Here is an 18,062-nt window from a genome sequence, read left to right on the forward strand (position 1 = left end):
GAGAAGAAAGTCTCATCTTTCTCCAACAAAGCAGTTTTCAGCCACATATGTAATCCACTACACTACCAGAACTTCTTAATACTTAAATGTTATTGTTGTTGTTAATTGCCACTAAGTCGCTGCCTACTCAAGGGATTCCAAGGAGCGACTGGTGAGTTTGAATCGCTGACCTTGTAATTCAGTTCATTATCCTTCAATGCCACAGCTGATTCCTAATACTTAAATGTTGTTGCTGTTGCTAAATGTCAATTCATAGCGACTGTGCATAGGACTTCCGAGGAGAAACTAGTGGGTTTGAACCACTGACTTTGCTGCGCAACATCAGGAGTCCAATATTTAAATGCTGTTGTTGTTAAGAGGTGCCGAGTCTGTACTAACCCATAGCGACCCTGTATGGGGTTTCCCAGGAGCAACTGGTGAGCTTGAACAGCCCAACTTGTGGTTCAAACCAACTTTGCAGTACAGCGCATAACACACAGCAAGACACCAGGACTCCAAATACTAGTTAGTTAATGCTTAATAAGGATGTTAGATGTTGTCATTAATATACTGAGCATTTCCCAAAGAAAATACTTTTTTTATCTATTGAAGGATTTTACAATTAATATATCTTATTGAAATCTAGCTTTTTTTAAACAAGGAATAGAGAAGAAGAAAAGAGATGGAATGAAGGATGTTGAAGTATTTTATGCTACATATTCTATATAACATAAATTAGTGGTGAGAATACAAATGGTCTGTTAATACCTTAGAAAATGAAAAAAAAATTCATTTTTTTGACGTTATCATCATTATTATCTTAAAAAGTGTTATTTGGTTAAATGCTCCATATGAATGGAAACTATAACTAACACATAATACTAACACTGTGTCAAGCACTACTCTATGTAATTAATTTTGTTGTTGTTGTTAGGTGCCATTGAGTCGGTACCGACTCACAGCAACCCTATGCACAACAGAATGAAACACTGCCAGATCCTGGGCCAACCTCACAATTTTTGCCACGCTTGAGCCCATTGATGCTGCCATTTATAGTTACCAGATAATTCACTCTGCAAAACAATCTTAAAAGTAATTACTTATGATATACCTATACAGTTGAGGAAATTGAGTCACAGAGGGTAAGAATTCTACCCAAGATCATATTGTGCACTAGTGCCAGAATCTGGATTTAAACTCAACAATCTGATATGAGAGACTACTCCTAGTCCCTTGGCCCTATGATCTGCCCCAAAATTTCAGAAAGGCAGAAAAACAGTCATTGATTAAAATTCAAAACACTTTTTAAAACTACGTATCTTAAAATGCAAAGCCTATCTATTTGTAATTTTCACTTATTTAATCTCAAATCCTATTTTATTCAAGATTATTTCAGGCTGTTTGGCCAAGGCTTGTGAACTAGTGTTACATCTGCACAAGAGTTGGAACTGACTCTACAACACTGAACAACAAGAGGGAAGACATTCAAATTTAAACATATGGATAATGATGACAGTCATAAATTTCATATTCTTCCATTTAAAATAATAAATTAGTTATGGTCAAAATACATGATTTTTTTTTCTTCTTGGATATTTTAAATCATTTATAGCTAAAAGATACCAAAAATATAAATTAAATTAGTATTTATTCAATGAGCTATTTTCACTGCAGAGTGCCAACCAAGCAACTGAAGGTACTTACCTCTATTATTGCTTATAATTTGCATAGTGACTTGTAGAGTGGTAAGAGAATATGAGTGGGTTTTTAAAGGTTTACATTCACTGAGTATGGTGCTGCCTCTTAAAAATTTATGAGTATGGGTAATACACTTTTTTGCTATGATTCTTGATGGTATTATTATTACTAACAAAACATGAATCATTTCCCCCCCACACACACACAATTAGAGGAGAATTAAGAATGATTTTTTTTGTTTTAATTGAATATCTTCTTTCTTGTAGCACCAGCATATCTTTAACTATATGCTTTAGGAATCTCAGTGACTTTAAACATTATTGTATAATATTGCTTGAGACATGCCTTAAAATTAAGCTCAAAATATAATACGGTTTTTTATAAGTAATGCTGTTAGACTTCTGATATTATATAGCAAATAATCTACTGTTAAAATATGAAAATAAATGGTCTCTGAATAACAGTCCTCTCTATATTACCCTATACAATTGGTTGTTTGCCTGATTTATTAGAATTTTTATTAGATTTGTAACTTTTATTAGGCCTTATGAAATATAGTGCTTTTGGATCTTATTGTGACCTCCAACATCATGAGGATTGCTGCTGTTGTCATTTTACACAAACACACGTTATATTTTACAAAGAGTTGCGGCTTAACTCATCTAGCTTCCCAGTATAATGTCAAGTCCTTGAGAGCTATGAGTATACTTTATTCATTATTTGATCTTCTCAGCTAAGTGTGGTGCTGCCAGGGAGGAACGGCCTCAAATGTAACTATGGAATGAGTGAATAATGTGAATGAATGAAACTAGGGGTTTGAAGAACAGGAAAGGAAAAAAAAAAAAATCTCAAAATTTTGGGAGACTCACATTTGTTTTATAGAAGAATTTTCTGGAAAATGTGATAAGTCTAATAGTTCATTAATTCCACTATTCAAAATAATGAACACTTGTCTTTTTAAAATAAAATTTAAAAACAAACAAAAAAAAAAAACACACTTATTTTTCTCTTTAATTAGAAACCTACTCTTTCTGATTAAGGAGCTCTGGTAGCGTAGAATCGGCTTGTGAACCGCAAGGTCAGTAGTTCGGAACTACCAGCTGTTCCGTGGGATAAAGATGAGGCTTTCTGCTCCCTAAAGATTTACAGTCTTGGAAACCCTATATAGGGTCTCTGTGAGTCGGAACCGACTCAACGGCACATAACCACCACCACCACTCATTCTGATTAAACCCAACAGCTGGGGATAGAATTGATTTAAATTTCAATGCTCAGAGTAGAAATAAAAATCTGAAAAAGCTGTTTAAACATCCAAAATTTCTCCAGGAAGACTACCACAAGTTCCTGGGCGGCTTGTTAATTAATTAATTAGTTAATCTTAAAAGATGTCAACATAAGAAACATGTTTTGGGCAGAATGTTTATTTCACTGTTATGCTGACTTCTATCAGTGGTAGTAATAGAAATTATAGTTCTTCTGAAATTTGTGGATTTTGTTTTTTTCATTTAAAAGGTGAATGTTTGCTAACTATTGTCTCTCCTTTAATTGTTTTGTCCTTTGGTAAATAGGTGATGTCAACGGAGATAAAATCTAACTGACTTAATGATAGCAGATATATAATAAAAGTACCAAATTACAAGTAGTACTCTTTGTTGCCACCATAGTTTTAAAATTATGAGGAAAATTATTAATAGTTTGTCTCATAATTAACAGTTTAGCATCATATAAAATTTCCCCTGGCATTCTTAAATCCAATGCTCTAAAAATAAATATTTTATAAAAAGCAGCCTCCCCCCAACCAAGTTACTGGGTTACATTTAGGTTTATTACTATAACATTGTGGTAAGAACATTCAAATAATATACAGAGGGTTTCAAAAAGTGCACGGAAAAATTTCATTATCTTTTCATTCCATTTTCCGATGAACTTTTTGAAACCTCTTCATAAATTTATACTAAGGCAATATATAAACAATTATAGAGAGTTACATACATTGTATAATATTTTAATAAATCCTATATTTCTCAGTATAAGAAATCTGACTTTTCCAGAACATCTGCAAATCTGAAGCATGCAACACATAAATGGCATTCGTGCAACCAAAATGAAAAAAGGATGAACCAGTCTCATATCCTACAATTCTACTTATAATTCAAAAAACAGATGTATAATGGCCAGACAATATATTAGAAACAGGTATTCAGTCTTATATATAAGCATATAAATAATTACCTTTGGATACTGTTATTTTATGCATATATGATAAATTGAAATCATTCTGGAAAATGTTTGCCTATTCATGTTTTGTAATACTGGAAATATATATTTCTTTCTAAGATGTAGCACATAATATTATATGTGAGTCTAATACTGTAGCATTATTTATTTTCAAAAAAACTGGCAGTATCAGTCTTGCAAATATATTTTAATTTACAAAAATATATCAACAAATTATAATTTTACACCTAAATATTTGAAGAAGGAACCCTGGTTGTGCTGTAGGATAAGCACTGATTGATTAACTGAAAGGTCAGCCGTTCAAACCCACCAGTCGCTTGGTAGAAGTTGAGAATTTCTGCTCCAATAAAGACGCTACAAGTCAGAATTGACTCAATGGTAGTGAGTGCATGAGAAAAATTTGAAAGTTTGCTATTTAGTGCTTTCAAAACAGTTATTAATTTGATCTATGATTTTCTTTCATGTCTGCTATTATTAGTTTCATATTCTCAAGTCTAATAAGATCACATATAAAATTTTTGACACATTCATGTATTTGAGGATACTGGTGTGGCCCAACAGGATAAGCCCTGGACTGCTTAACTGCAAAGTCCAAGGTTCAAATCCACCAGATGATCCTCAGAAACACTATATAGGGTTGTTGAAACTGACACCACGACACTTAACAACAACAATATATTTGATAGCACACGTGTCTCAAGTTTATTTTTTTATAATTGAAGTAACTGCTCAATTTGTGTCACTTATTGTTTTAAATGTTAGGCTGTAGGATAAGTACTGGACTGCTAACTGCAAGGTTAGCTGTTCAAACCTACCATCCACTCCTCAGAAACGCTATACAGGGTCACTATGAGTCAAAACACATTGTATGGCAATTAACAACCACTATTTTATATGCAACTGGATGAATATATAGGTAAGATCCTTTTGGCATAGTACTTAATGAATGATTGTTATTAAAGAGATAACAGCTGATTTAATTCCTCAGATGATTAGGTTTTAAAGAAAACTGATAATGCTGAAAAATATAGTCTTTCTGAAGAATCATACTTTGTTGTTAAGTGCTTTTGAGTTGGATCTGAGTCAGTGACCTTGTATAGTTTATGCGAGGAGCAATGGGTCATTTTGAGGTTAGCAGTTCAGTGCTTATCCTACAGCACCGCATCAGGCCTCATATGTATATTTTAATAAAGTATTGTGCCATAAGTGTTTTCTTTCAAAATACTTAATATGTACACTAAGATGATTGAGGCAGGAAATTTCCTCAAACTACCGATTATGTTTACCACACACAAAAAAATCCATCACTTTCATAAAAACGAAACTATGATTCTTTATTGTAATATAGATTAAAGGTCTAAATTTAGAGGGGGAGGGGTCTCAATCTCAGATCTATGGATGGATTTCACATTATCTGCAAACTCTTCAATTTGTAAGCAAAATTGTGTAGTTGGGTAGCACATAAATATGTATACTTAAAGCCATCATTACATGAGATTTTAATAAATGAACAAGAATATTAATTAATGAAGGAGTCCTGGTGTGGCAATGATAAATAAGTACTGTATTGCTAATCACAAGGTCAGCAGTTCAAACCCACTAGCTTCTCCTCAGAAACTTTATACAAGGTCTCTATTAGTCAGATTGAACTCAGGGCATTTAAAACCAGCAACATTCACTTACTTAAAGAGCATAGCTAAACTAATTCAAATTAATAAGTGCCTTTTGTAAAATGTTTAAATGTTATCAAAACTAAAATTTTCCTTCAAATATTTTACTTATAATGAAATTTTAGATATACTGAAACAAAATTTCTTACAATAAACCAAAATTGTTTCCCTCATATCCTAGAATTACAAATCTAGAGTATCATCAACACAGTTTAAAGATCTGTTTACATTTTTGTGAAATGGAATGATTTTTAGCAGAAACAATCTGAGGTTGGAAGCTTACCACACTAATCCATTCATTAGACTGAACACATTTAAATACACTAAAATATCGAATAGTCACCATGCATGTTATATAGATATTAATGCAGTTAATCTGGTAAATACACAAACATTTTGATAAAACACACACAAACAACACAGACAGCACAAACTTCACTCTTTCACTAAAAAAAGTAACAAAAAGGAGTACACTCACAGATAGAAAACTTGTTGCTGTTGTCTTTCCCTGGAAACAATTTAAATCCTCTAGATTTAAAATCTATGGCCTTTTTCACTAGTTAAGAAAACAAACAAAAACATGTATCAGATAATACAATTTTAAAATGAAGATCAAGTTAACAAATTTTGTTAGCATGGAAGAATGTAAGTTAAAGAAACTGCTTTCTTAAGCCTAATACAGGGCTCTTAGATGAAAATTATAAATGAAAATTTAAAAAGAGCAAAATAATTACTTGGTAGTAAAATACTAAGTAGTATAAAATTTTAGAATATTTTATAAAGAGATACCTGTATATACATATATGTATGTTAATATTATTCAAGAGTTTGAATGAAAACAAAATGTTAATACTTTTAATTATAAACCACTTAAATTCATGAAAGTTTAAGGGCTTAAACAAAAGTAGAAAAAGAAAAATGTTTGGACATTGCAACAGTGGAAAGATCTAGGTTTTTCCAGATAAGTTAATAATATTATAGGGAGTTATATCTAATTGAAATATTGGGACACATTTTTTAAAATGGCATAAATAGGAAAAACTTATACATGTTAAATTTTCCACCAATTATCATTTTATTCTTTAAAAATGATTTTGATATACTGTCTGTCACTATTGTACCAAATTTATGAAAGAGAATTATACTTTCTGAAATATCCTCCTTATATTTTTCTGTCTTCTGATATTAAACACCAATATCATAAGAAGATGGTGTATTTCACTGTACACAAGATATTGCTGGATAGTTTTAGAAAACATAAATATACATTCAATTAAGTAGCATAGGAAACATTTTCTTAAACTTGAAACTTTTTTAAAATTTTTTTTTTTTTCCAAGCAATCTAGATAGAGAAAAATGTATTATTTCCTCTTAAGTCATTTGATCAATTAGAGTGTTATGGATTCTTTAAAATTAATACTTCAAAACACTATTATTTAAATACTTAAACACCAAGTGAAGTAATAAAAATGCATTTAATTAGACAATCACTAATTAAAATATTATTCATTCTGACCTAATGAGATATTTTCATTTTAATTATTTTCTAAAAAACAACTAGCTCGAATCAAGAATGCAAGGGATAGCTTAAAATTCTTGGAGATAATTAATATTTATAATATTTTACATATTGCTTTCCATCAGATTTATAATTAAGGATGATATTTTAACCTTATTATTCAATTAATATTTGTTTATGGTATGCATAGAAAAAAGGCAAAAAAGATTTCTTATTAGTGAAAAATGATCACTAACTTTGAATTGTCAATATAACCAATTAGTTCAAAAATATATGGTTGTGGTGTGCATGGAGTCAATTCCAACTCATAGAGACCCTGTATAGAGTTTCCAAGGCTGTAAATCTTTATGGAAACAGAAAGCCTCATCTTTCTCCAGCAGAACCACTGGTAGTTTAGAATTAGCTGACCTTGAGGTTAACATCCCGACTCATAACCACTACACTACCAGAATTCCTGATATATATACACACACATAAAAAACTGGTTTTGAAATAATTTAAGGTAATTTATTTTCCTTGTTTTTAATACCTCTCATATTAGGAGTGTAGAGTCTGATGGTTTATAAAATTTATGCTTATGAACTATCTATACATAAAATTATGGAGGAATAAAAAAAGAGGAAACTACTATTTGAATGGAATGAAAAATGTAATTCTTAACAATTTTTAGTTATGTGTGATTTTGGATAAGAAGTTGCCCTTTTTCACTTAAGTCTCTTCTTTTAAAATGAAATTAGAATGAGGTGATCACTAAATTTACTGTTCAGAGATTCTATGACCACTTAGTCATAGTGAAAGAATGGAGGCATCCATCCCTCTGAAAAAATGCTTTTTGTTGTAATTCCATTGCCTCACTTCATGGTACTTTAAAGTTTAATTCTACTGAGGGCTCAAGCATTCTAAATTTACCTCTGCAACTTAGGAATTCTTCTGCTGCTGCAAAATTCTTTTTAACAAAATTTACATTTTGTATTTTGTGGCGTAATTCTAGTCTCTCCAGCCAGGTTACAAAATATGATTAGGAACTCTATCTCTACTTCTCTGTGCAGTGTAAGATTTGACATTTTAAATATTACAGATGAGTTTGAAGAATTCATGGTAGCTTAAATATAAATCAGAACTTTTAAAAGAATGAATAAAAAGAAGTGAAAAGACTAAGAACCTAATGGAGAAAATTTCAAAGGAAACAAGTTTTTACCAAAGAGCTCAATGCTATAAATAATTTCATCAAGAGAAAATGATGCTCAATATTACAGAACTATTGTATGTGTATTGGCAGAATGTAAACCACTAAACTTGATTGAATGAAATCAGGAAAAACACCTTGAAATAACAATACAATGCCTGTCACAGCCAGGAAAGGCATTTCAAAGGGTGTCTAATTAGTTCTAGTTTCTTTAATCCAAATGGGTAATACATTTTTCATTAAAGCATCTATATGTCAATATAAATAGAAGATGAAGACATCAATAACTTTAAGGTGAAAATATAATAATTATAGTAAAAATCTAGAGGATGGAATGTCAGAGGGATATATATTTTAAGTGGCTAAATGTATGACTCATGACTGATATAAAATTTAAACTAACAAAAAATTTAAAATCACGCAAGGATTTTACAATACTTTACATTTTTTTATAAATTAAACAGAAAGAAGACGTAAGTAGGTGTTTCATAAAGTTCATGGTAAATTTCCATTATTGTTTAGTTGCATTTTCCATAAACTTTTTGAAGTCCCCCTGTATCACATTGTTGTTGTTGTTGTTAAGTGCCTTCGAGTCGGTTCCGACCCATAGCGACCCTGTACAGGGGTTCCGAGGGTGTAAATCTTTACGGGAGTAGAAAGCCTCATCTTTCTCCCGCGGAGCGGCTGGTAGTTTCGAACCACTGACCTTTATCACACATACCCCTCTATAAATAAATTGAATAGACAAATATTGCACATATTAAATGCAATACCCCACTCTAAACTATGTTTTAATCAACCTAAGTATATACCATAAATACATAAATATCATTTTGTATTAAAGGTATATAAGAAGTTCTGGTATCATAGTGGGTTACAAATTGGGCTGCTAACCCCAAGGCCAGCAGTACGAATCTACCAGCCACTCCATGGGAGAAAGATGAGGCTTTCTGCTTCTGTAAATATTTACAGCCTTGAAAACCCTACTCAGCACCACTATGAGTTGCAAAAGACCCCATGGTACATAATTAATCAACCAACCAATACAAAGCATATACATTCAATCCCAACATGCCAATCACTGAGTACTTCTAGTGAGCATATTTAATTTATAAAACTAATTGACCTTTGTAACAGGCACATTTTAGTAATAAGCATATAAAATTTATTTGTTATACCGAAAATTCAAATTTTGAGCTATTTTTTTAGATTTTAAGATAATGTTAAAAGACAGGATGTTATTTGTGGCAATTCTGTCCAATGAATGGTGAAATTCTCCAAGGCAGAGATAATGTTTTATTCACATGATACTAGTTTTATGACTGTGTGATTGAATTAATAAATTAAATGGCATCAATTGCTAGGTAATTTACTTGAAAGCATTTGGTGGGACAAATAATCTTCCATAAGTATTACTCAGAAAAGAAGGCAGTGATAAGAGAATAATCAAGATGAAGCATTTTCATGTGTAAAAAATGGTTATTTCTAAATACATACAACTATAAATACTTTAATAACCTTAGAAAACATTAAATGCAAGACTTAGGGGCATATGCATGTGGATCCATTTCCTTTGTCTTGATTTGTTATTCACATGCTAAATAATTTTTGTTTATTCTTTGTATTACTTTCATCAAAATTTTTGTTGTGGTAGATTGCTCCAAAATGGATTGGCACACTGGTAGCAGCAGTGGGCTCAAGCATAACAACTGTGAAAATAATGCAAGACTGGGCAGAATTTCATTCTGTTGTGTTATTATAAGGTTACTATGAGTAAAAGCAAAGATATTATCTTGAGGACTAAGGTGTGCCCAACCCAAGCCATGGTATTTTCAATAACCTCATATGCATGCAAAAGCCGGACAGTGAATATGGAAGACCGTAGAAGAATTGATGCCTTTGAGTTATGCTGTTGGAGGAAAATATTGAAAGTGCCATGGGCTGCCAAAAGAACAAACAGATCCATGTTGAAAGAATTGCAGCCAGAGTGCTCCTTGGAGGCCAGGATGGCCAAACTTCATCTCTCATACTTTGGACATATTGTCAAGAGGGACCAGTCACTGGAGGATATGAGTTGGTACCGACTCGATGGCACCTAACAACAAGGAGTAGCAGCACATCCAACAGCACCTACCAATATATATATTTATAGTTTATCAATAAAATGCAAATAATTAACTTGGTCAGAAGAACCTAGTTTTCATTTAAAAACAAATTATCATAATCTGACTTAATTGCAAATTTATAATATAGCTACTGCAACTTCCAAGATAGTTTATTGTCAAAATAATTTTTTTTTTAGTTTAATGAAATTAAACTTTTTCTTAGTTTAATGGAATTAATTTGCAATAGAGAAAAGATCTAGCAGAAAAAGTATCAGTTCAATAATTAAATCTACTTGTACTAGTTGTAAGTTATGCAGACTGGGAAACCACTTAGCTTCATAAATGCTAAATAGAACACAGTGTTAAACCCAACAGTGCATCATCTCTGTGGTGTTTCTCATATCCACTATTGTAGTGTTTGCTTCAATATCAATTTGCATTCTAAGTTATATTTACATTTTTACAAAAAGAAAATGGTATTGATTAAGGTGTTACTTAAACCTAATTTAACATCCATATTAATCGGCTATAATCTTATATTTGAATGACATAACCAGTTAAGCACTTGCTGCTAACTAGAAAAGGAGCAATAGGTTATGTAGTTGATGAAGGACAAAAACAAAAGGTCAGCTGCTTTTCAGGAGAAAGATGAGGCAGTTGGCCTCTTTAAAGATTTATCATCTTGAAATCCCTATGGAGTATTTCTATTCTGTCCTATGGGCTCACTATAAGTCAGTATTGACTCAATGGCAGTGGAGTTGGCTATTTGGGCTAACTGAAAGGACAGTGGTTCTAAGCCACTAGGATATCCATGGGAGACAGTTGTGGCAATCTGCATCTATAAAGATATAAACCATATGAAGGAGTTCTGATAGAGTCATTATGGTTGGAATCCACTGTACAACAACAGGTTTCACCTTTTACTCTTATAAAAATCAGCTGTTTCTGAACACATATGAATAGCAAGCTTGATTTTGTTTCAATAGCAACATTTTTGGCGAGTCAGGTAGTATGAGTTTATTTTTATAGTTAGAGGATCTTTGCCAATGTAACATGAGAACATGTGGTAGAAAATAGATAGACTGGAGGTAGTAAATTTAGTTTGGGGTGCCAGTCTTTAATGTTAGGAATTTATCCTACTACCCAGAGGTACTAGAGAGGATTCAAACTTCAATTGAGTGCTGGATGAAGACCTTTAAGTAGTACTCAATCAATCACTGAGCTTCTATAACTTGGTCACAACAGGTCTTCAGGCTTCGGATTCATTATTTGAAAGTTGATGGGCTCTTTACTACATAATCTCAAAAGTCACATAACCATAATTTATTATTATATTTTATGGCTATGTATATTCAGTAAAATGTAGTACTTTGCAGAACATTTTTTATTAGAAAAATAAAAAACCAGACATATTTTGTATTAATGAGTAGCAGGTTTTTATCTATTAGAAATATATACACTCAAATTTATAGAAGCTACTATAGAAAAGATCAGTGGCATTATTTATGATGCTATCTTGACATCCTATAATTTCCCTTTTTGTCTATGTAGTTTATATTCTGATACTAACAATTAACACAAAATAAATGCAATGTCATGACTTTGTATTTATCTTGATCTTATAAATTTATCGTATTTATTTTGGCAATAAATTATCTTGGAAGTAGCAGTAGCTATAAATATTATAAGCTTGTAATTAAGTCAGATTATGATAATTTGTTTTTAAATGAAAACTAGGTTATTTTGACCAAGTTAATTATTTGCATTTTACTGATATATTTTGCTATTTTTTGTTTCAGTTTAACTTTTATTTTCCAATCTACAATAATGCTTTTTTCTCATTCTTTGTACCATGTTTGATAGTGATTCCTTGGTATATAATTTTTAGTGATCTATTTGGAATTAATTAATTAAAATCTTATCTGTACATTCAACGCATTAACCACACAAATAGTAACATAATTTACTTTATGTGTTAACATAGGAAATTAAAAATAGATGTTGTGTGCTTACACAATGGGTTTAGAGTACATGACACATCTCACATGGTTTCTAAAAAAAACTAAGTACTAAACAATGCTGTATAAGGATTTAGAAGAGACTTTTATTTTACTCCCATAAGACATAGGATGGGAGCATGGTAGCTTCATACTAAGAGTTTTGAACTGTGAACCACAAGGTTCATACGTGATTCGAGTCTAGAAATGAGACTCCTCCAGCAAAGATTTAAAACTGGCTCAGAAATCCTATACAGGGTCTCTATGAGTCGGAATCTACTCAACGTACTTAACGACAAGCAAGGCATGAGAAAAGCTGACTAATTTATCTTTTCAAATCTAACAAAATGATTAATTTCCCTGCTAACCAAAAATTGGATGTTGGAGTCCAACCAGAAATGACTCTGAAGAAAGACCTGGATTATATTTTAAGAGTAGAATTTAAACCAAAAGAAGGAGAGAGTAATGTTGCAAAACTTGTTGTCAAGTTTATCTGGGGGTCAGAATTTGTATGGAGTTTAGAAACACATTTAAATTGGTTAAGAGGACAGGTATTATGGGATTGTTTAAAGTAATGGTGGCTCCATATAGCAAGCCTAAAAATACTTTAAAATTGAACCTCTGCCCACATCAAACATTCTGCAATAGTCAAATAAAGCAGTTTTTGAGTACATATTTAGCATAAACCAAGAAAAACAACCTGATTGCTAATAAGCAGATTTAACTCTGCAGCACAGAGACAAAGCAATCCATGGCATTTTCAATTGTTTCATATACATGTGATGGAGGAAGAATTGATGTCTTTGGATTATGGTGCTGGCGAAGAATATTAAATATACCAGAACAAACAAATCTGTCTTGAAAAAAGTACAGCCAGAATGCTCTTTGTAGTTAGGATGGTGAGGTTCCATCTACTGTACTTTAGAAATGTTATCAGTAGGGACCAGTATCTGGAGGAGGACAGCGTGTATAGTAAAGTAGAGGGTCAGCAAAAAAGAGGACAAATTCCAACAAGGTGGATTGACATAGTGGCTGCAACAATGGGCTAAGACATAGGAATGGTTGTGCAGATAGTACAGTAATCATCAGTTCTTCATTCTGTTGTACTATGAGTTGGAACTGACTTGATGGTACCTAAGAACAAGCAATAGGACAGGGTAGAACTATTCCATGAGTTTTCAAGGTTGTAGTCTGAGCGGGAACAGACTTCAATATGTTTCACTTAATGTTTACCATAAACCAAACAAAGCAAATCCACTGTCAGTAAACGTGTTCTGACAATTAGCAACCTGATATAGGGTTTCTGAGACAGTAAATCTTTGGAACAGACAGCATAATTTTTTTTCAGTGGAGTGTTTTTTCTGGCGAGTTTGAACTGCTGACTTTGAGCTAGCAACCCATTGCCAACACACAGCACTATTAGAGCTCCTTGATAATTAGGATGTTGTTGTTGTTGTTAAGTGCCGTCGCGTCGGTTCCGACCCATAGCGACCCTATACAGGGTTTCCGAGGGTGTAAATCTTTACGGGAGTAGAAAGCCTCATCTTTCTCCCGCAGAGCGGCTGGTAGTTTCGAACCGCTAACCTTAAGGTTCGCAGGCCAATTCGTAACCACTACGCTACCAGAGCTCTGGGATAGAGGTTTCTAATTAATTAAAGACCTTAACATTTAACTTTAAAAAATATATATACATGCTAAAATGGCCAAAACATAACTTGAGGACATATTTAATATAGAGCCTGCTGATTACAAACTGCTTCTTTATCTTGCTTAGCACAAGAAAGATCCAGAAATTGTTCAGAATGCTGGATGCTGTTCCGGCATGGTATGCTTTATCATAAGATTTACCACTGGTTTGATAGCACAAATTTTTGATAAAAACAAATTTGTTTTGCAAATATTACTTTTAGCAATTATAAAAGTCACTAAATATATGCAGCATATGTCTAGAGTACATAGGAAAATGCTATAATAGGGCATTAAGTAACATAATATCAATTGACTTGTGAATCTTGGTGTCAAATCTTTGATTTAACAATATGTAAAAATAAATGAAAATAAACTTGGTTCAAGAGAAATAATGCTTGCTATTATTTGATGAGAAAAGTAGTAGTACAACTAAATATAAAACACAGAAAAATTCATTTATGGAGACACACATAGTAGGAATATATAAGAACCAAAATAATCTAAAATTTTTACTAATGAAATTGGACCAATCAAATTTTTAAAGAAATGCTACATATTCAATTCAACAATTATTTGAAAACTTAATATACTCTCCTTTTAAAAATCAATAGAGATACGTAACATGGTTCAGTCACCACAATATTTTTTTAAGACCTAAACTGTTTGTGCTACCATACTAGTTTATGGCTAACAAATATTCTTGCACATAAAATACAGAAATGTAAACTTTATGTGATGTTCAAATGTTTCAATGATAGAAAATCCATAGTTACATATTATGCTATTGTGCTGAAAGTGTGTTACGAGTCGGGCTGCTAACTTCATGATTAGCAGTTTGAAACTACCAGCCGTTCCATGGGAGAAAGAGAAAGGCTTTCTGCTCCCATAAAGATTTACTGCCTCAGAAACCCTATACAGGGTTGCTATTAGTCAGAACTTACTCCAGGACACACAACCACCACCACCATACATTTTCAAAACTCCCCTTGATTCTTACGCCCAAACAGTGGGAATGTCGGTGTTGATGTTGTTAGATGCTGTAAAGTTGGTTCCAATTCACAGGGACACAATGCACAGTCATAAACTACTCAGTCCTGCACTAGCTTCACAATCCTTGTTACCTTTGAGCCCATTGCTGTAGTCACTCTGCCAATTAATATTGTTAGGATCGTCCTCTTTTTCATTCACCCTCCACTTTACCAACCAGAATGCCCTTCTCCAGGGCCTAGTTCTTCCTAATAATATGTCTGAATATGAAAGATGAAGTCTCCCCATCATGGTTTCTAAGGAGCATTCTGACTATACTTTTCTGGAGAGAGATTTGTTTGTTCTTCTGGAAGTACATGGTATTTTTAATATCCTTCTCCAACACCAACACAAATGCATAAATTCTTCTACAGTTTTTATTTCTTGTCAAACTTCCACATGCATATGAGGCTATTGAAAATACCATGATTTAGATAAAATCCACTTTAATCCTCAAACTGACATCTTTGCTCTTTAACAGTTTAAAGAAGTATTGTGCAGTAGATTTGCCTAATACAATACAATGTTTGATTTCTGGACTGCTGCTCCCATGATTGTTGATAGTCGATCCAAGCAAAATGAAGTCCTTCACAACCTCAAACTTTTCTACACGTATGATGTTTTTATTGGTCCAGTGGTATGGAATTGTTGCTTTCTTTACATTAAGTTGCAACTCATTATGAAGGTTGTAGTCTTTGATGGTCATTAGTAAGTATTTCAAGTCCTCTTTGCTCTCAGCCAACAAAGCTGTATCTTCTGAGTATTGAAGGTTGTACATGAGTCTTCCTCCAATCCTGAGGTCATGTTCTTCTTTACATAATCCAGTTCTCAAAGTATTTGCTTGGCATACAAATTGAATAAATATGGTGAAAGAATACAACCCTGACACACATCTTTCCTGATTTTAAACTGTTCAGTGTCCCCTAGTTTTGTTAGAACAACTGCCTCTTGGTCCAGTGGCACTGTGGGTTAATATGCTGGTCTACAAAGTCAGTTTGAATCACAAATTTGGCAGGTCAAGTTCACCAGTTGCTCCTAGGAAACCCTATACAGGGTGACTAGGGGTCAGAACCAACTCAATAGCACTTAACAACCACAACATGAGCACAATTAAGTGATCTGGAATACCTATTCTTCATAATGTTATCCATAGTTTGTCATGATCCATAAAGTCAAAAGCCTTTACACAGTGAATAAAGTACAGGTAAAATTCTTTATGGTATTCTCTACTTTCAGCCAAATTCCATGTGACATCAGAAAGGATATCCCTCATTCCATGTCCTCATCTGAATCCAGTTTCAACCTTTAACAATTCCCTGTCAATATATTGCAGCCATTTTTAAATTTAAATTTAATTAAAATTTTGCTTGCATGTGATATCAATGATAATCTAATGCTTTTTGCATTCCTTTGGGTCACTTCTCTTTGGAATAGACACAAACATGGATCTTTTCCAATCAGATTGCCAGATAGCTGTCATCCAAATTTCTTGGCATAGTTGAGTGAGTGCCTTCAGTGCTGCATCAGTTTGTTGAAAGTTTTTAATTTGCACTCCATCAATTCCTGGAACACTGTTCTTTGCCAATGCCTTTAGAATACTTTGGACTTCTTCCTTTAATACCATTGGCTCTTGATCATATATGCTACCTCTTAAAATGATTGAACATTGAACATTTCTTCTTCATGCAGTAACTCTGTATATTCCTTCCATCTTCTTTTGATGCTTTCTATATCATTCAATATTTTGCCCATGGAAATTCAGGCTTGATTTTTTTCAACTCTTTCATTTCCACTTGAGAAATGCTGAGCATTTTCTCCCCTTTTGGTTTTCTAACTACAAAAAAAAAAAAAAAAAAATTTTTATATTTTATTATAAAACTCAAGCAGCCCTTTGAAATTTCCTATTCGACTCTTTACTTCCTCATTTCTTCCATTTGTTTGGGCATCTTTATGCTGGAGAGCAAGTTTCAGAATCTCTTCTGAAATCCTTTTGGCCTTTTCTATCTTTCTTGTCTTCTTAATGGCCTTTTGCTTTCTTCCTGTATGATATTCTTGATGTCATCCCATAACTCTTCTGTTCTTTTGTTATTAGTGTCTAATACACTAAATCTGTTCTTGAGATGATCACTAAGTTAAGGTAGAATATGTTCAAGGTCATAATTTGGCTCTTATGAGCTTGTTTTAATTTTCTTCAGTTTCAGCCTGAAGTTGTACATGAACAATTGATAGTCTGCTCCACAGTCTGCCCCTGGCCTTATTTTGACTGTTGATATAGAGCTTCTCCACTGTGTCTTCTCAAAAATAGAGTCAATCTGATTTCTGTGTATTCCTGCAGGTGAGATCCGTGTGTATAGCCATCTACTATATATTTTTTTAAAAAGGTATTTTCAATGAATGAATCATTGGTCTTGAAAATTCTATCATGTTATCTCCAACATCGTTTCTATCAACAAGGCCATATTTTCCAACTACTAATCCTTCCTCTTTGTTTCCAACCTTTTCATTCCAAAATGTAGATAACCAGCCTTAAATATATAATTCATACTGGAGTCTATGACCATATGTAAAATCATTCTGCATATTTTAAAGCACATGTTGTCTTAACAGGCCCATGTTCCACTTAACAAGACAACATTCTGAAGCTCTATTTTCAGAATTAAAATGTGTTCAATCTATGTTCCAGATCTTCTGGACAGTTATTTTCCAACGATTTAAAATGAACAAATAAATATGCTTTTTACTCATCTGTTTTTAATTTGGGAAACTAAATGAAAAGTGACCGGTATGCAAAGGAAATATCAGGCTTTGCTAAATTAGATTGTTAAATTTTCAAAGCTCTTACAAATTTAATTAATTTTGCTACTTATTCAGAAGACAGTTAATAGACTATTGGATAAATACTCTAACATTTCTACATGGGTTTTCTGTACTCCCAAAAATGTAACAAATTCAGAA

The 18,062-nt window shown here is 32.7% G+C and overlaps 1 protein-coding gene across 2 annotated transcripts in view; it reads right to left on the reverse strand.

The window, feature by feature from the left end:
* The window catches only part of CSMD3 (CUB and Sushi multiple domains 3), a 1,928,297-nt gene that overhangs the window by 1,161,110 nt on the left and 749,125 nt on the right, over nt 1-18,062 (reverse strand). For both annotated transcript variants that reach the window (XM_006830658.1, XM_006830657.1), the window contains one exon: nt 6,064-6,141. In XM_006830658.1, the coding sequence (XP_006830721.1) occupies nt 6,064-6,141 (78 nt within the window). The remainder of the gene's footprint in view (nt 1-6,063; nt 6,142-18,062) is intronic.

This window comes from Chrysochloris asiatica, unplaced genomic scaffold, assembly GCF_000296735.1.
Source record: "Chrysochloris asiatica unplaced genomic scaffold, ChrAsi1.0 scaffold00001, whole genome shotgun sequence".
Classification (NCBI taxonomy): domain Eukaryota; kingdom Metazoa; phylum Chordata; class Mammalia; order Afrosoricida; family Chrysochloridae; genus Chrysochloris; species Chrysochloris asiatica.